The sequence below is a fragment of the Argentina silus genome, assembly GCF_951799395.1.
Source record: "Argentina silus genome assembly, chromosome: 3".
Lineage (NCBI taxonomy): Eukaryota > Metazoa > Chordata > Actinopteri > Argentiniformes > Argentinidae > Argentina > Argentina silus.
In genome coordinates this window covers 13,650,779-13,670,778 of record NC_139657.1, presented here as the reverse complement: position 1 = coordinate 13,670,778, position 20,000 = coordinate 13,650,779, and the positions used below count along the sequence as shown (strand labels likewise).

Sequence of the window (20,000 nt, the reverse complement as noted above, 5' to 3'; positions counted from 1 at the left end):
TTTCCGGATTCAACGTATAGAAGGCTCAGACACGTATTTTGTGTTGACAAGCTGAAGAGCAGTCTCAGACTGTGATATCTTATGTCGTGATCCTCCTTTACGTCATAACCTCGAGAAATGTATGTCTGTACGTAAAGCCTCATTTCAATGTGAACCCTTGTAAGTCTGAGGGACAATTTACAATTACTTCCCGTTTATCTTGTCCTAAAGACTTTGCTAGAATGCGATGCTAATTTTGTCAATGGCATTTCCCTGTATGTGTTAGCCTAGAGCTACATGTTTCGTAGCCTATTTAAGACAAGGGAGGTGGTGGGTTGGGGGTGGGTGGGGGGGGGGCAGCTTTGATCTCCTAAGTGTTGCATGCGGCAGTGGTTGGTGGGGGCAGCTGAGGTGAGCGGTGGGAAGGAAGGGGTGAGGTTAGGAGTGAGGGGGTGGTTGGGAGGGAGGATGGGGGGGGGGAGCGATATGAGGGGATGAGGAGGGAGTGACGGGGAGTGAGAGGGAGTAGTGCATTAAGGCAGTGCATTATTTGGCGGTTCCACTCTCCTGCGTCCATCAGGAGTGGCTGCAGCACTATTAAAGGGGTCAGTGGTGTGTGTGTGTGTGTGTGTGTGTGTGTCTATTTGTGTGTGTGTGGGGGTGTTAAAGTGGTTGTGTGTGTGTGTGTGAGTTGAAAGGGTCAGTAGAGTGGCCTACTGTCTTATTGAACAGGATGGGGCTCTCCCCTCCCTCCTCTAATACCTCTTCATTTGATTGGATGGCCACAGTTATAATTGTATTTCTGCCCCCCTATCCTCCCACCACCCTCCTCCCTTGCTCTCCCCCACTCCCCCCCCCCCACAAGTGTCCACTCCTTCTCAACTCACGTGGGGGAGGGGGTGGGTGTACAGAGGTGTGGGGAAGAGGAGAGAGGGATGGGGAAGATGGTATCTCCTGCTATTCCCATGACAGACTAGACCAGGCCATTTTATAGGTACTTATTGTTTTGGGGGTTCTGTGTATTTTAGGGGTTCCTCCCACTCTCTTTTTCTACCATACACCCCCACTCCCCGTCTCTCTATTCCACCCTCTTTCTCCCCTCTCCTCCCCTCACTCTCCCCCTCTCTCCCCCTCTCTCCGGTGAATGTCATAAAGGTCATTGTCATGTTACACACAGCTGTTTTCTGGGGGGTGATGGGTGGGGGTGGGGTCGGGGGTGTGTGTGTGTGGGGGGGGGGGGGGGGGGGTGATCTGTTGCTTGTGTTATCGTCATGGTGACCTTGTGCTTTGTGTCTTCACCATGTGGCGCTCTAGTGGTCAGTCAGTCAGACAGACATACATTCAGACAGACAGACAGACAGACAGACAGACAGAAACACACAGACAGAAACACACACAGACACACAGACCACACGAAACTCAACTCTTTTTTCTTTAGTCTAAATCAGAGTCTGTATTTGGCCAAAGCTAGAGCTACCATTCGGTCAAAGTCAGAGTTGATATTTTGAGTATTTGGAGTTGTTATTTAACCAAAGTCAGAGGTGGTGTTCGGCCAGGAGCGTTAGGCTTTGTGAACCCAACACAAGCTTCCACACTGGTGTTGCACAGTCAGCGATTGCTCCAGAGTTAACCCGAAAAGCTTCGCTGGGTTTCACTTTTCTAACGCCCTTGAAGAGACCAGGAGTTGTCAGGCTCCTCGTAAAATTCCTGAACGATTGCGTACGCGCATTCTCCCTCTCTCCTTCTACCTCTCCTTTTTTTTTCTCCTTCCCGAAACCTGGCCATCTGTCTAATTGTTCACCTCCATCGCTTTAATGCTTTTTACATGCTTTTTTTCCCCTCTTTCCAGGCAATAAACTTTATTTTCTTCGCAAGACTTCAATCTGCGGGGGGAGGGAGGACAGGCAGGCAGACAGGCAGGCTGCTCACCTCTCCCTGTTGGATCTGCTCCAGTGGCCCCCCCCCCCCAACCCCCTCTATCCGCTCTGCCTCCCTTCCTCTCTCTCTCCCTCCCTCCCTCCCTCCCTCCCTCCCTCCCCCTCTGGTCTCCAGAGAGGAGGATGTCTCCTCCCGATCTGTTCCAGAGGTTCTCCCTACGTGCCCTCGTCTGGCTCCTCTGACTGACACCTGCTCTCATCCACTCTCCTGTTAAGTGTCGAGGTGTGGTTCTTTAACCGGGGTAGAAATACTGGACATATCTGCAGTTGCAGGAGGTGCCCCCCTTGCCCCACACAGACACACACACACGCACACAAACACACACACAAAAGCTCCCCCAAGAAAGTGTGATAGTTGATTGTGAAGTTATGATATCACAAAGTCCATGTTTGCTCGTTGTACTGCTAAAGCGGTTGTATGTATGTATGTGTATGTATGTGTGTGTGTGTGTCTGTGTCTGTGTCTGTGTCTGTGTCTGTGTCTGTGTGTGTGTCTGTGTCTGTGTCTGTGTCTGTGTCTGTGTCTGTGTCTGTGTCTGTGTCTGTGTGTGTGTGTGTGTGTGTGTGTGTGTGTGTGTGTGTGTGTGTGTGTGTCTGTGTCTGTGTCTGTGTCTGTGTCTGTGTCTGTGTCTGTGTGTCTGTGTGTGTCTGTGTGTGTGTGCTCTAGACAGAGTCATTAAATTAGACGGTCATATCCTCTCACCTGTAATTACTGCTGTGTGTAGATCATATAAACCAGGTACCCTATAATCATATCTCGATAATAGCCCTATAATCACCCCTTTAATGCTATGTAATAGCATCTCTATAATGGTGTATAATAGCATCAAGAGAACAATTCAGCCTTAGATAATGCTACGCTGGTGTGGTTTTACCCTTGAGTCACAACAATGAGTATGAAGTGTGTGTGTGTGTGTGTGTGTGTGTGTGTGTGTGTAAATACCCCAAGGGGCAGTAAATGCTACTGTAAAATGCCTGAAAAGAGACACATTTACATCTGAAGGAGCTGTTAACCCTTTGCCTGCCTGTGTTCATCCCTCCATGTTTGTCCTTGCTGTGGGTGTCATGTAGAGTTAGCTCTGTTGGGACAGACGCATGAGGAGCAAAGACGTTCCCATATAACGCTCCCGGGATAGAGATCAGATCTGGGAAAAGGCTGACAGGGGGGGGGGGAAGGCAGGCTGGAAGCGGAACGTTGAACGCTCTTCCGGGCGGTAATGTGAGCTGACAGTGTTCCCAAGGGACAGCGGGATGGGGGGGAAGAGCATCAGCGTCAGGAATAGCTGGTGTTCCCAATCCCAGACGGTGGGAATCCCGGGAGCGATGTCTCTCTCCGGCATGAGGGATGAGTCCAACGGACCATTAGTCTGAGCGGAACGCACACTCCCCTGGTTCATGCTCCACACACACACACACACACACACACACACACACGCAAGCACACGGCAAGGTCCCACGCGTACTTGTGTGTCATATGGAGATGGACCGCAGCGTGTTTATGGAAAGGAGAGGCCCTGGGCTGATAGAGAGATATGGGGGGGGGGGGGGGGGGGGTCGCAACAGAGAGAGAGAGAGAGAGATAGAGAGAGAGAGAGAGCTGACATGCTCTTTGTCACAGTAGAGAGGACGGGTGACTGCTGCTAGGGGACTGGGTCTTTACCTGTTCATGGCAATACATCTCTGACAGGAACAGACCTGTGCGTGTGTGCGTGCGTGTGTGTGCGTGCGTGTGTGTGTGGTGTCTGTGTTTGTCTGTATGTGCCTGTGTCTGCCTGGCTGTCTGAGAGAGAAACAGAGATATCTGTTACTAAACAGCCAATGGTTGCCAACAGTTGTCATTTACAGCGGTATTAAGCAGCAGTAGTTTCCATGCTGAGGCCTTCATCCTACAGTGGGGATGATGAATATTGGGTCTGTGTTCTGTCAGTGTGTAAAAGCACTTATGCATTTAGTCCTTTAGTCATTTATCTTTCCCTGCTCCTCTCCTATCCTCTACCTGTCTCCCAGCATATGGTATGTGATGAACACACACACACACACACACACACAGACACACACACACACACACACACACACACACACACACATGCATTTATATACACACACACACACACACACACACGTTTATACACACACACACACACACACACACACACACAGAGGCAGGTAGACAGGGTTGATATGAGAGCAGGTGGGTATATGATTGTTGGTGTAATTGCGGCTGCAGTTTAGTCCTGGTCTTGATGTCTCATCAGAGCTGGAAACGTCTGTACTCATGTCCTTATTCAACGTTCAGCAGATGTTTATCTAATGGAAAGTCTTTTTTTGAGTATGAGGATCAGCTCTGAATATGATTGGATGATGATGATGATCATCATGATCACACTGATGATGACAATGACGATGATGACGACGATGACGATGACGTTGTTGTGTTGTGTGTTTGTCTCTCTTCAGCACAAAGCCAGAGTGGAGGCCATGATGTTGGACCTGGCCTCGCTACGCAGCGTCAGGGAGTTCGCTGACTCATTCAAGGCCAAGAACCTGTAAGTACACGGCCCAACCAGGCCCATGTCGTCTCCCATGTCCTGCAGGTGCCTAACAACACTCGTCTTCAGAGTGTGCTTCATTACCAGATACTGACCCTCAGGTCACTGCTTAGGGTGCAGGCTAAGTAATAGGGTTCAAAGGTGAAGGTTTACCCGCTCACCTTGACCTATACCTTTAGCTTGGATGACCTTTTATCCTCTGGACAAAAGAAATTAATAGGTGGTCCATCCCTACTCATTCAATCCATACTCAAGGAACTCTTCCCATGTCTTTCCTGTATTCCATCTCCCTAGTGTTCCATCCTGTCAGGGCTGGTCCAGAGCAGGTCTGTGACCTCTGACACCTCTTCCATTACGCAGCTATCAAATCAGAGCCAGGGCAGCGGGCCAACCTATCCAATCATAACCCCCGGTCCCCCAGTCAATCAGGGAGAACCCCGCCCCACAGTAATTCCATCAGTCCCATCTCAGCAGTGATAAGTCCTTCACAGTCCCCTAGTTAACTCAATTATCCCTACACTCCCATGGAGGTAGGATACCCTACTCCTCTGCAGAGAGAGAGAGGAGGGGAGGGGAGAGGGGAGAGAGGAGAGGGGAGGGGAGGGGAGGGGAGGCATGATGAGGGCTGTCTAATAGGCCAGGCTCCGTATAAGGTGTCCATGTTCAATCAAAACTGCTTTTTGGATACCAAATTCAAAGATTTTGGAAAAAACTATTCTTGTTCTGTGAGAAATGACATTGAAATGATATCCAGATGTATGGGCTTCACACCTAGAAATCATATTAGAGTGCTTATTAAAAAAAGAAAAAAAAAGAAAGGGTCTTAACCCAAAAAGATATCAGTTTTCAATTGAATAGAGAACACTCTGTGTTTTTCCTTCTTTAAGACCAGATGAATCCCACATCCATCCATCCATCCATCCATCCATCCATCCATCCATCCATACGTACGTGGTGGTGAATGCTCATGTGAGTTGGACATAATGAAGTCACTCATGTGTTCTGATGTACAGAGCTGAGTGAGTGTGAGTCATTATTCTCTGACAGTACTCAGGTGCCGTTAGAGGCCTAGACTCCCTGGATGCTGCTGTTGCTACACACACACACACACACACACACACACACACACACACACACACACACCTAGTGTGTTTGTGTGATCAGCCCTAATAGAGGTTTAATTTGGCATATTCCCACTGCTCCTGGTGCACTCATCCACTCCGGTGTGTGTGTGGTGTGTGTGCGCGTGGGATATGTTTTGGCACTTGATCAAGCAGAATATGTCTGTAAAAAATCCACCTGCTTCAGAAATAACATTATATACATATTTCTGGCCTGCATGTGTTTTCTGTGTGTGTGTGTGTGTGTGTGTGTGTGTGTGTGTGTGTGTGTGTGTGTGTGTGTGTGTGTGTGTGTGTGTGTGTGTGTGTGTGTGTGTGTGTGTGTGTACTCAGCTGAGTGTTGCACGTATGAACACAGGCTTTGTCGGGCAGTCTCAGAGGACTCTCATAGGAACAAGGGAGGAAGTTGAATGCTCTGTTAAATAAGATAGATAGATAGAACATGTTTCCTACCCTCATTCCCTCATCTCCATCCGTCCTCCTGGGCCTCTTCTCCCCTCCTGCGGCTTTAACCCCGTTCCAACAGCAGATACATCATCTGAAGTCTCTGAAGATAGCGTTGGGTTTGTAATTCATCAACACAAGTGATTCTACTCAATGAATGATTTGCAATAGCACGTGTGTGGAGAGCATTCTGGCGCAAGGTACACAAAGGTTTGGTGGTGCACTTTGGTTGTGGATGATGTGATTTACGGTCATGCAATTTATGTCTCAGTAGAGGGTCTTGCACTCACACACATGCACGCTCACACACGTATACACACGCACACGCGCACGCACTCACACATAGTCATACCCCCCTGGCCCCCCCACACGCATACAGGACATCTTGACCATGGGTCACTGATAGACACCATATGGACACCAAGGTCCAGGCGATATGTGTGTGTTTGACATTGCTCTACACCAGACTTTTCATTTATTTCTGTGGTGGTCAGCGTTTATGTTTGTGTGACTGTGTGTGTGTGTCTATGTCTGTGTCTGTTTCTGTGTGAGTGCGCGCGTATGTCTGTTGTCTGGTCACTCTGTTGCTGACTTGGAGTCGGGTTCTGGGGAGTAGTATTTGTGTGTGTGTGTGTGTGTGTGTGTGTGTGTGTGTGTGTGTGTGTGTGTGTGTGTGTGTGTGTGTGTGTGTGTGTGTGTGTGTGTGTGTGTGTGTGTGTGTGTGTGTGTGTGTGTGTGTGTGTGTGTGTGTGTGTGTGTGTGTGTGTGTGTGTGTTCACACGTGTGTTTGTGAACAGGGTGTGTTAGCAGCCCTAGGGGAGATGCAGGGCTGTCATTGCCCCTGGCAACCCTGAGGCTGGGTATGGCCATCCAGTACACATGGCTTGGAACGCAGCCAAACCTCACAGTTGCCTCCCCATATGACCCCCCCCCCATATGTCCCATCTCCTCACCCCCTATACTGTACATACATATATCCCCCCCACCCCACCCCAGCACTGCTCTGTCCTGCCTTCACCCTCTCCTGACAGAATGAGTAACGATGGATAAAGTCAGACTCCATCCCATCCCCATAAATGATTCAACTTAGACCCAAACTTTCAACACTGTGTGTGTGTGTGTGTGTGTGTGTGTGTGTGTGTGTGTGTGTGTGTGTGTGTGTGTGTGTCTATCCAAGATGTGAATAGGTTCTGATGGTGTTTAATAGTAGAGGGAGATTAACCCATCAGCCAGGAGTCATCTGGGACCCAAACCAGTTATGTGGCCCACTGACCCACACCACCCAAATCTCTCTCTCTCTCTCTCTCTCCCACACTCTAATTCATTTCACTTCCTCTATCTTTCTCTTCCTCTGTACCCCTTTTCTTTCTCCCGTTCTCTCTCCCTCTTATTTTTGGCAAGGTTGTATTTCTTCATTAGCTGTGGTGGTAGGGGGAGTGGGGGAGTCCTCTGGGACGTCAGAGTACATTAATTCTCATCAGAACGCGAGCAGAGCAGAGCAGAGCAGAGTGGAGGCTGGGAGCTGTGAGCTGTGAATGGCACTGGGCAGCTGTCTGAGTCTACCACCACTCTATTACTGCGTGCATGTCTTCAGGCAACACACACACACACACACACACACACACACACACACTCACTCTAACGCATAAAACGCTCCCAAAGCATGTCATTGACAGGTGAAATGTAATCAGAGCCTTTTTTTTTTTCTTTCTTCCGCTCGTTTCTCACTCCCTCGCTTTTAAGCGTTTTAGTCAGTGGCTTTCACGCTGCTCTGTGTCCCATTGACCCTGATTCTGCTTTAATTGCCTCTCCTTTGAAATGAAATTACCTGGATATTAATGTTGTTGAATGCAGTAGGATTTCATTGTTCTGTAATTGATAGAGGATAGTGCTAGTAACAGAATACCAGTAATACAATTTCTACTAAAGGGTTCCATAATTAACTGATGTAATTTGTTTTTACCAATGATTACTTTGACGAAGTATTTGTAGCCTCGTTTATCCAGTTATGTTCTCACACACATCAGCTTTAAGAGGCGGTTCATCTAAATACTGTACACACAAGCCAGGTCAAATGATTACCCTGATAGTCTTGTTAACAACCTGGGGAGTGATACCCACTTTAATATGAGCTGTAAAAGGCTTTGCTGTGTGTGTGTGTGTGTGTGTGTGTGTGTGTGTGTGTGTGTGTGTGTGTGTGTGTGTGTGTGTGTGTGTGTGTGTGTGTGTGTGTGTGTGTGTGTGTGTATATGTCTGTGTGTGTGTATATGTCTGTATGTGTGTGTGTGTGTGTGTGTGTGTGTGTTCAGGGGTCCTGCGGAGCTTGTGCTTGTGTGTGTGTGTGCATCGTTACAGTTCTCTGTGGCCAATAAAGCTCAGTCTTAATGACCAGTGGACGGAGCCCAGCACACAGAGGCAATCACTTTCTGCTGGGGCAGATTATCACAGAGGTCAGAGGTCACACCCACTGGGGTTGTTTAAAGTAAATATATAAACTGATTTCTCCCTGTTTGGTACCTAACATCTCTGTTTGACCAGCGCTGATATTGCACACACACACACGTTGAGCTCCGCTGGACCCCCCCATAACACACACATTGTAGCCTGTGGAGTGTTAATGTGAGGAGGGGGGTTGAGGTTGGAGTTAGTGGGCCTATTAAAGCTCTTCATTAGGACTGTGCTTATGAGCGGGGGGCTCTGAGCTTATGAGCAGGGGGGCTCTGAGCGTTGTGGGAGAGACACAGGGCCTTGTTTTAACTGCTGGCCTGCTCGCATTAAAAAGGTCTTTTGATCTGCTATAGAATGTCACGTATTTGACTGAGGGTTTTGTCTCGAAAAGTTGGTCATCTTTTTGTATAAAGGCTGAAAAGTTAAGCTCAGAAGTTATCACCCATTAAGGTCAGGGTGTCAATCCCAGGCTCCAGAGCAAGCGTTTGCTAGCTGGGGGGAAGGGGGGGGGGGTGTACAGTGGTATAGAGGTCTTGCTCCTGAACTTCATGCCCTATTAGACAGAGAGGAACGCAGGCCAACCTGTTTTGTCTTTTTATTAAAAGACTTTGGTGTTTGTGAACGGCCATAAGAGCAGAAACCTGCTGTATTGTGCAGCATCACTTTAGGTTAACTTCATTCTGAAAGACTGGAGTCTTGAATGGGTTCAGAGGGTATTTGGCTGTTAAGGAACTAAGTGGTGCTTTACTGACCAGTCCCGGTGTCTTGACATTGTAAAGGCATTCAATTCGATTTCAATTCCCATCACATACTTCACTAAAACAGCCAGTTGTATGAGTATCGCCTTCTTGTATTTTGAGTTAAATGTGAGTATCTGACTGACAAATACAGTATGTTGTATTCATAATCTGCATACGCAGGCATTCTGTAGTTGGTGTAAAGTGCTTGTAACTTGCGAGGCACTCTTTAATGAACCCTGTGTGTGTGTGTGTGTGAGGCCTGAAGGTGAAACGTACAGTTCACTCCTCTATAATGGCATGGGATGGCTCATTATAGCTAGGCATAACAATTCACACATTAATTTTCCAGCATCCAGTTTTTAATTAATCCAGTTGGCAGTCTTAAACACAGGGTACACAAATTGCCTTCGGCCTCATAATTAATTCTAATGGAAGAAATTAAAAATTGGTGGGGTGTGTTTGGATTGTTCGGCTGTGTTACCGTGGTTTCGAGCTCGCTGGAGCGACGCTGTCACCGACAAGGATCTCTCACCGCCCTGGCCGATCCGGCAATCTCCGCTCACTCACACGTGAGGAGGGGACGTCCGGAATACACCCCCCCAGACATGATGTGTGTGGGTGTGTGTTACTACCAAAACATATGCTTCGACAGCAGCCTGAAAATGGAGTTTGATAATGTCTTAAAACACGGTTCTGGAGCGTCCATGGAGGACACCGACCTACGGGAACATCCGCTGATGTCCACCGGTCTTTAAAGGAAGACTATGCTCTGGCTTTGCTCAGCTGTTTGAAAGTAGCCGCTTAGTACCATCTTCTCCCTCTCTCCAGCCCTCAGACACGAAGGCAAAGTCATGGAGAGAGAAAAGCTGATCTTTAAAGGTCCAGTCGTAACATTCAAGCTTCCTAAAAAATGTCCTAATGGTTGTAATGACTAAGCGATCAGTGAATGAGATCCCTTGAAAGAAATATTGCATTTTGAGAAAAGCGGTTTTCTAAAATGTGTCCTACCCGGTTTGCATATAAACATGTTGTTACTGCCAGGGGTGTTCAAGGGGAGAGGACTCACCGACTTTCCCCTTTCTGTCTCTGGTGGCTGCCTCTTTGAATCGTGCGCACATGCAGAAACACAACGGCTAACACTGCAAGTTGTTGTTGTTTGGAACAAGGATGTTGTTGTTTGGTTTCAAACAGAATTTCGCCGTGGTGGCAGTGGCTCGCTGACATCAATGCTTATCTATGTTGTGTGCTGCATGTGTGTTCCTCATGGACAAAGTGATTTTCGCCATCATGCTCTCCTCTCCTCTCCTCTCCTCTCCTCTCCTCTCCTCTCCTCTCCTCTCCTCGTTGTCGGTGTGAGTGCCCCTAGTTTGGGTCTCTCTTTCTCTCTCCCTCTCCCTCTCTCTCCCCGTCTCCCTCTCCCTCCCCTTCTCCCTATCCCTCTGTATTGTGGCGAAGGTTTGTGATTACTTTTCAAGCTGGTGTTTCTCTTGGCTGGTGGCCAGCTGTATTCAGTATCTACCTCTCAGACCACAGGGGAGTTACCGTGGAAACCCCTATCATATCACTAATATCCCCATGGCTTGTCTGTTATGGGCTGCTGAGGTGTACCAGTGGTCCACAGGAAAAGCCCCCCCCCCCACTCTCCTTCTACACACTCTCCTCCTTTCTCCCCTCTCTTCTCGCCTCTGCCCTCTCTTTTCCGTTCTCTACTGCTCCCCTATCTTCCCCTCTTCCCTCTGATATCTGGTTACCTAATGTAGAGACCAGGTCCCGTCTCCCTGAAAGCCTTACATCCAGTATTTTATCCTGGTATTTGACTGTATATGTCTGTGACCTAACTCTGTGTGTCCCTCTCCTCTCTCTGTAGGCCCCTGCACATCCTGGTGTGTAACGCGGCCGTGTGCACCCAGCCCTGGCGCCTGACTGAGGACGGCCTGGAGTCCACCTTCCAGATTTGCCACCTAGGTCACTTCCTGTTGGTCCAGTGCCTGCAGGAAGTGCTGTGTCGCTCCGCCCCTGCTCGTGTGGTGGTGGTGTCGTCTGAGTCCCACAGGTCAGTGGTCTAACCCTCTCCAGAACCTAGCCCCCTACAGAACCTAGCCCCCTACATAACCTAGCCCCCTACAGAACCTAGCCCCCTACAGAACCTAGCCCCCTACATAACCTAGCCCCCTACAGAACCTAGCCCCCTACAGAACCTAGCCCCCTACAGAACCTAACCCCCTACAGAACCTAGCCCCCTACAGAACCTAACCCCCTCCAGAACCTAGCCCCCTACAGAACCTAACCCCCTCCAGAACCTAACCCTCTCCAGAACCTAGCCCCCTCCAGAACCTAGCCCCCTCCAGAACCTAGCCCCCTCCAGAACCTAACCCTCTCCAGAACCTAACCCTCTCCAGAACCTAACCCCCTCCAGAACCTAACCCCCTCCAGAACCTAGCCCCCCCTACAGAACCTAGCCCCCTACAGAACCTAGCCCCCTACAGAACCTATCCCCCTACAGAACCTAGCCCTTACAGAACCTAGCCCCCTACAGAACCTAACCCCTCTAGAACCTAACCCCTACACTGCACCACAGAACCTCACCCCTACAGAACCTAACCCCTCTAGAACCTAACCCCTACACTACACCACAGAACCTCACCCCTACAGAACCTCACCCCTTCATAACTGACATTAACCCCTGAGTGTCAGCCTGTAGTGCTGCGCCTGCTGGTTTTCCTTCTCTGCACATTGTCAAACATGACAGACAGCCTTTCTCACTGGAACCTCACTCTCTCTCTCCGCACACTGTCAGTGTTTATTAAACATATCATCAACATGATGGATGGACTTATCAACGGAAATCTCCTTTCATTCTCCTTTCAGATTTCATGTACCCCCCCCCCCCCCCCGCACCACCCCCACCTGACTCAGTCTCTCTCTCTCATTGTTGAGTAGTAGTGTATAGCAAGTCTGTTGCTTGTCATGCAGTCGTCAAGCATGTCTGTGTGTGTGTGTGTGTGAGTGTGTGTGTGTGTGTGTGTGTGTGTGTGTGTGTGTGTGTGTGTGTGTGTGTGTGTGTGTGTGTGTGTGTGTGTGTGTGTGTGTGTGTGTGTGTGTAGATATATACAGTGGTCCCAGGCCACACCGTTGCGGGTGTATCAAGAGGCATCGAGTGTGTATGGTACTGTAGCCATTGATCCTGGCTGCAGTCAGTCAGACAGCCAATCACAGTGATTGATTAGCCCCTAGCAGAGTGACCTCAGAGGGACTGAACATAGGCAGAGTTATTCTAGCAGATCAGAACAGCCCTGCTCTGTGAGTTATGTTATACAGGCTGCCATGCATGGGTGGAGAGGAGCAGGCCCCGGATAGGGCTGATATGAGACTCATATTCACAAGCGTCCCCCCCCTCCCCCCCCCCCCATACAGGAGGGGGGAGGGAGGGGGGATGGACTGGCAGGAGAGGGAATGAGCACGGCTGCTAAAAAAAACATGTTTTTAAAAAGGATATAGTATGTCATGAAAATGTGTATTGACAGTTATGTGATTGATACAAGACTTGCTTATGAGGCAAGAGTAGAAAGTTGAGTCTGTCAGACTGGAGCTGATGTTATTGTGGTGTAGTTGGAGCTGCTGTTTGGTAGAATCGCCGTAATGTTTTAGCCTGAGATGTGTTGCTGTGCCCATGGAGGGCCTGATTCCCCTCCACACCTCCTTCTGCCCCCTCTTCATCAAACCTTTTTCCTTTTCTCCTGTGTCCCCCTCCTCTTCCACCTCCACCTCCCCCTCCACCCCCCCCCCCCATCTGTCCATAATCGAACATCCCTAACCCCTTCAAAGAGGGCTTATCCAGGACCAGAGAGAGTCAGTTACACACTGCTGCAGAATAGAGAAAGAGAAAAAGAGGGGGAATAAACAATATCTAATATTACATCTTCCATTCTAGCGACCTCATTCCAGACCTATATTGCATCCATTGAAGTCACTCCCTTTTTGTTTGTGTGTTGTCCTGTTTTCGCCCTATTTCCTGTTAATATCACTTAGCCTCCCCTCACAGGCTCTCAGTTTGACCTCTGACCTGGCAGTAGATTATATTTCCTAAGCCCCTTGCCGGCCGCTGTAAAGCAGTGACCTATAGGGGACGAGGTGGGAGAGATGGAGAGGAGAAGGAATGAGAAGGAAAAGACTGAAGCGTTTATCACTACCCAACACCAGGGCTTACGCTCAAATTGACACAATACAGGTTTCCTCTTTCTTCCTTATTGCATTAGGCCAGGTCTGTCTGTTGGTCCGTTAGAACTACAACTTCCCATTTCTCCCTCAGTAAAAAGATACGTTATCGTATTAATCAAAATCTATATGCTCTTTTTTTTCTGTGCTGTAAGTAAGCTTGATGGTTTAAAAAAATAAAATAAAATAAAATATATATATATATATATGTATGTTATTGTACTGTAGGTTTGACAAGGTGGCGTGGAGGTCAAAAGTCTGGTCGGTCTGAAGTTTAAGCAGCGTGTTAACAAACCTTAACAAGCCGTCTTCGAAAATGAACCGAAGCTACAATTTTGCGCTCAGGAAATTGATTTATCAAGCCCACGTGCTAAAGCAGTTATGAAGTTCCAGCATATGAAATGAAAAGCCTGCAGATGTTGTAATTTAGCCAAGCAAGGATGTCGCGGCGGGGCGACAGTAAACAAAACGCCAGCCAGCTTGTAAAATCACAACAAGGAAAGCAGGTGACATTTTGATTGGTTGTTTTCTAATGACTGGATGAAGATGTAGAATGTAGAGTATGTTCCTCCGGGTTTGAGACACGCACACAAGCACATACACGCACACACACACACACACACACACACACACACACACACACACACACACACACACACACACACACACACACACACACACACACACACACTTGGGGAAAGAGGGAGAGTGTTTCACTGCTGTGCGTTCTCGTGTTATTGTGACTGCATAATAACACAGCGAGTGGTGTAATGTTCAAGGGGCCTTGTCAAACATCTGGACTTTAACTGCTCTGTCGCAGGCAATTAAAGAACATCATGTCACGCCTTAGATTTGTATTCAGCCAGGACCACGCTTCTGCCGCACGCACGCGCACGCACACACATACACACACACACACACACACACACACACACACACTCTGACCCTCTGACCTGTTTTCTCTCTGGTTCTGCTTCCCCCCCCCCCCTCCCCCCAGGTTCACAGACCTACAGAAGTCAGGTGGTAAGTTGGACCTGGCCCTCCTCTCCCCCCCTCAGAAGCACTACTGGTCCATGCTGGCCTACAACCGGGCCAAACTCTGCAACGTCCTCTTCTCCAACGAGCTTCACCGGCGCCTCTCAGCCCACGGCGTCACCGCCAACGCCGTGCACCCCGGGAACATGATGTACACGTCCATCCATCGCAGCTGGTGGCTGATGAGCCTGCTGTTCACCCTGGCCAGGCCTTTCACCAAGTCCATGGTAAGAGAGAGGGACACCTCACACACACTCTACCTGGTCTGGGTTGGAAAGGGGTGGGGGGGGGGGTGGTTGGTGTTATGGCGTTATGGCCCTCTATCTCTTTAAGCTGGTTGATGGGTTGTTGCTGGAGCTGCTTTGATGATTGATTCAATGGCGATTTGTCCTTGTTGTCTTTGACGGTGTCTGATTACGTGGCGAGTCGGTCATCGGAGCTAGCGGTGCTGTCGTAGGTCTTTGACGACATGTGCCTTCACAGCCTGGATGTTTCTCTTGGCAGACGGAGAGTCTCCTCCGAGAGAGGAGAGGAAAAGGAAGGAGAGGAGAGGAGCTCTGGAGCTCGGAGGGCTCTGAGTGTCTGTCTCTCGCAGATAGACCGATAAAAGACACGTTCAACGGTTTATTTTCCTCTCCTCCTCCTCCTCTCCTCCTCCTCCTCTCCCTGACGTCTTTGTTGATGTAGCTCTGAGAAGGCTCTGTCCTCTCCTCTCCTCACGAGGGTAGAGAATAGTCTAGAACCTGTACGCTCTGACTGATCGGGTTACAGAATACTGCACATATGAATCTCACATATGGGTTTGTAGTCATCCATGTTGTAACCGTACCATGCTCCCATTTGGGGAATATATGATATATTTTTGAGATATCTGATCAGGTACTTGAGGATATACTGCATAAGCAGTGACACTAGCATGCAGGTTCTGTACGCTCAGGGAGTCGGGATGTGTCTCTCCCCTACTCAGGACCCACAGGAGGGCCAGGGGGGTCTGGCGGTAGGGCCTGTGTCTCTGTCAGATATTCGGTTGGAGGAATCGGGTGTAGCTACAGTACAGGAGCAGCGTAAGAGTTGAAGAAGTGGGAGCAGGGGTGTAAGACCAGGCACTATACTGTAGTTAAGGTCTCCCCACTCAGCTCTCCTTCTGTGGTACAGTATAAATCAGTTGTATAGCTCTAGCCTAGGAGGGTGTGTGTGTGGGTGTGTGTGGGTGTGTGTGTGTATGCGTGTGCGTGTGTGTGTGTGCGTGCGCGTGCGTGCACCCGGGGTTAACACTCTCCCACACTTATGACGTGAACTATAAAACCCAACACTGTGATTTATCCTCCACCCTACAGTACATGCAGACTCTTGCACCGCGAGGCTTTTTTTCTGTGAACCGTGCCACAGATACTCTCTACCCTTCAGGCCGCAAGGCGCCCCCACATAATGCTTTGGTTTGAATATTCCATCCCCGCATTAGCTCCTCCAGATACTTTATCAATTTAGTGTTTGCACTGAAGGCGAAATCGGAATGCGTTGAAAGACGGTATCTTAGCGAAGCGGTGTTGTGATGAATGATGTCTGACAGACAGAAGGTGTCAGCCAGTCATACGTCTCTCCTGTCTCCGCCTCTCCTCCGTGTGATCCGTCATAGCTCACATTAGCTGCTCTTCAGCAGGTTTTTTTTTATATATTTTTTTTTACAAAATTCTACCCTGAACATTTCCACATCTTCTCTCTGTTCCACTTACTCAACTGTTCTCCTAGTGCCACTGCTACCTGTTGGCTCCCTCTCTCCCTCTCTCCCTCTCTCCCTCTCTCCCTCACTCTCTATTTTTATTTTCTCGCTACCTCTGTTCTCTCCGTCTCTAACCTCTCCCTCTCTCTCCTAACTACACACACACACACACACACACACACACACACACACACACACGCACGCACGCACACACTCTCTGAAATAGACTTTGCGATGGAACATTGCACTGTAGTGGCAAATGTATCAGGTGTTTAGTAAGACAGGGAGTGCATGAAACGGATGATGCTTTTGGGTTGTTATGGCACCGTGTGGGTGTGGAGGGGAGGGGAGGGGAGGGGAGGGGCGGTTCTAATCATTTTGGACTTCTGAGCACACAGCTGCAATTAGCATGGCCGTTAGTTAGCATTCACCTACAAACCAGGGCTTTTTTTTTTTTCTTTTTTTTTTTTTACATGTGGTTAATTAAAAGTATGTAGATGTTTGTAAATATTAAAGGACAAAGGTAGCGATGGTAATTAAATCCTGGTCTGCTGACACAGCGGATATTTGTGCCTGTGTCTGATAAAGACCACACACACACACACACACACACACACACACACACACACACACACACATGCACACACACACACACCCTCAAGCTTAGCATTTGCTCTTATTTAAATCTGGGGTTGATAAGGCCTCTGAAAGTGTATCGTCTTTAAGATCCTACTCCTTGCTCCTCCTCCTGCCCCCCCCCCCCCCCCCACATTAAGGGCTTAATAAAACAGTGATATTATTTCAGTTATTGGTTGCAGGGAAATGAAGATGCTATCGTTTTAATTGCTTGCGTACGCTTGTGGGATCCGTGGAGATTGTTCTGGGATACAAACATAAGCAGAATGTCGACTTCAAAAACAATCATAAAGCCCCTGTGTGTGTTCCTGTGCAAATAACAGAGCTCTCATTTAAAGCTTGGGTCTGATGTATATACAGTCATACCACAGGTGGGGTGTTAGAAAGTATACACACGGTACGTACAGTATACACACATTATGCTGCACACACGGTATACAGTACACACACACACACACACACACACACATGTTAACAATCGCGGAAAGACCCGGAGCTACACGTCATCTTAAAATGTTTTATTTGATTGAAAAGCAGGGCGTTGTTATGGCGATGTTAGATCCTTCTGTATTCATGGTTAAAGAGATGCTGCAGGGTTTTTGTATCATTTTAGCCACTCGTTCTAAAGTGAGTAGGCATGAACCAAAAAAGGGGTCCCCGAAATAGACGGAGATATTGTCAAGAAATAACCTGATTGGACAGAAAGGGACACACCTCTTCACTCCCACGTCTAAAGCACGTGCGATTGCCTGCATCAGACGCCATCAAGCGAGGAGACAACGTCAGAACAAACTCTAAAACCAATAATATATTGTAGATTTCGATACAAATGCACAGCCAGAGCCACATATTAAAACTAGTCGGCAAGGCTCATTTATCCTGGGGGAACTGTTGTGCAATATACCAGAAATTCCCACGGCCGTGACAATCCCCCTCCATGCTCTCTCTCTCTCTCTCTCTCTCTCTCTCTCTCTCTCCTCCTAGTACAGGACAATGTGTTTCTACACCTCTTAATAATGAACAACTTTAGTACAACTAAAGTCTTAGACAACGGTGGGGTAATATAGCCACTCCTCCAGTGATATACGCACTAGATTCCATTTTGCTGAGTTGAGAAAGGCATCTATAAAGAGCCATGACATTTTAATCAGCCAGACGATCTCTCGCTAACATCATGTTCCCCTCCCCGTGCCTTGATCTGCTTATCAGAGATCGTGCGGCTGTGCCTGGCCCCCCGTTTCTCCCTAATAGATAATCCAGCGCGATTCTAGTGGGAGTTGTCCCTCTGTCCTTTTAGCCTGATTATCCGTGCTGAATGGTCTGGCCTGCAGTGATTGTGTGTGTGTGTGTGTGTGTGTGTGTGTCTGTGTGTGTCTGTGTGTGTGTGTGTGTGTGTGTGTGTGTGTGTGTGTGTCTGTGTGTGTCTGTGTGTGTGTGTGTGTGTGCGCGTGCCCGTGTGTGTGTGTGTGTGTGTGTGTGTGTCTGTGAGTGTGTGTGTGTGTGTGTGTGTGTGTGTGTGTGTGTGTGTGTGTGTGTGTGCGTGCGTGCCCGTGTGTGTGTGTGTGTGTGTGTGTGTGTGTGTGTGTGTGTGTGTGTCTACAGCGGTGTGTGTGACCAGGCTAAACACAGCCCTTATCTCTAACACGGTGATGTTAGGCAGACTAATGTTCTCCTCAGAAGCAGAAAACAGGACAGAATGTGGTGATTTAGAGCATCTTGGGTAACGTAGTGTCGAGGCCATTGTTTTCAGCACTTGTACTGTAGAGCTGTAGTGGTCCACGCTATTTATAAGAGATGCAGAGATAGCAATTCTGGCTCGAAAACGAAAAGTAGACAAAAATGGAGCTTGTAATTTGTAACCTTCCTGCTATTGTTGTTAATGTCCTGTCAGACAACAATGATGGCATGTCGCTATGACGTTCTGTTGCCTGGCATCACCGCTCCTCCACCATCACCGGGACACTTTAACGCCTCCAGGTAGAAGTTGAGCCCTGAGTCGCAGATCCAGGATCAGCTTACTCTCCCCAAATCCGTGTTTTACCCACAGCGGAGAAATCCCACTAAACTGACCTTAAATCACTCTCCAAACGAAAAACCTCATCCCGCTCTACTTTAATGGTCCGAGGACAGCGTTTGTCACTGTAGGCCCAATCAGGCCTCCTCTTTCCCCGGGGGGGTTTGGTTTCTTCAGCGCCCACTCCTACTCCCATGCTCCTCAGCGTTTCGGAGTAATCGTTTTTTACCCAGGATTGTGCCTGGGGCGCCTGGCCACCTTTTTACATATGCACAGGCTGAACTTTTGACCAGGCCCCAGCAGAGCCTTGTATATTACAGGGCCTGTTTGCTCTGGGAGGAGAGAGAGTCGGTAAGTAGCTCCTCTGTGCATTGGCTGCTGTCTGGCTGGGCTCCCCCCCCCCTCCCCGTACCACCCCCCCCCCCCTCTTCCTCCACCCTCCCTCATCTCGCCTGGGAGGTGATTTAGCCCCTGCCCCAGCCTGCAGCTGAGGGGCTGTTCACTCTCCCCTAGTCCTCAGCCCCCCCCCCCCCCCTCTCCCTTTCTCCCCCCTTATGTGTGTGTGTCCCCTCTCAGGGTGCAGGGGCCTGGGGAGGGCTGCTCCCTCTCTGGCCCCGTGATGGATGTCTGCTGGCGGGGACTAACGATGGGCTCTACTGCTATTAGGACACGACACAGAGAGGCCCGCTGATACCTAATGACACGTCTTAGAGGGAGACTCTAGGATTGATCCCCTGCACACCTAGTACACACTGTCACTCACTGGACCAGGGAGGGAGGGAGGGAGGGAGGGAGGGAGGGAGAGATACCCTGTGCAGTCTCATTGTTGCTGCTGGATCTGTGTCTATATAGGGGGGTAAGGTCAGATGCTGTGTGATACACACACACACACACACACACACACACACACCCCTTGATGACAGCCGTGCTGTGCTGAACGGGTGTGTGCACTGCTCACCCATGCAGAGAGACAGAGATATGCAGATGTCCCTCTCCATGTCCTTCTTCTCTGCTGTGGTACATGAGCTGCCAGCCTCACTGATAATCATTCTGGGTGGTAAAGGGGCAGCACAGGTGGTGTGTGTGTATGTGTGTGTTGTATGTATGTGTGTGCGTGTGTGTGCGCGCCTAGGCCATGTGCCATGCGGTGTGTGACATTTCC

At 49.0% G+C, this 20,000-nt stretch overlaps 1 protein-coding gene across 1 annotated transcript in view; it reads left to right on the top strand.

The window, feature by feature from the left end:
- wwox (WW domain containing oxidoreductase) overlaps positions 1-20,000 on the top strand; it is a 126,418-nt gene that overhangs the window by 25,332 nt on the left and 81,086 nt on the right. Inside the window, exons 6-8 of the mRNA XM_083666663.1 lie at positions 4,374-4,462; positions 11,086-11,271; positions 14,431-14,695. Of these exons, the coding sequence (XP_083522789.1) occupies positions 4,374-4,462; positions 11,086-11,271; positions 14,431-14,695 (540 nt within the window). The remainder of the gene's footprint in view (positions 1-4,373; positions 4,463-11,085; positions 11,272-14,430; positions 14,696-20,000) is intronic.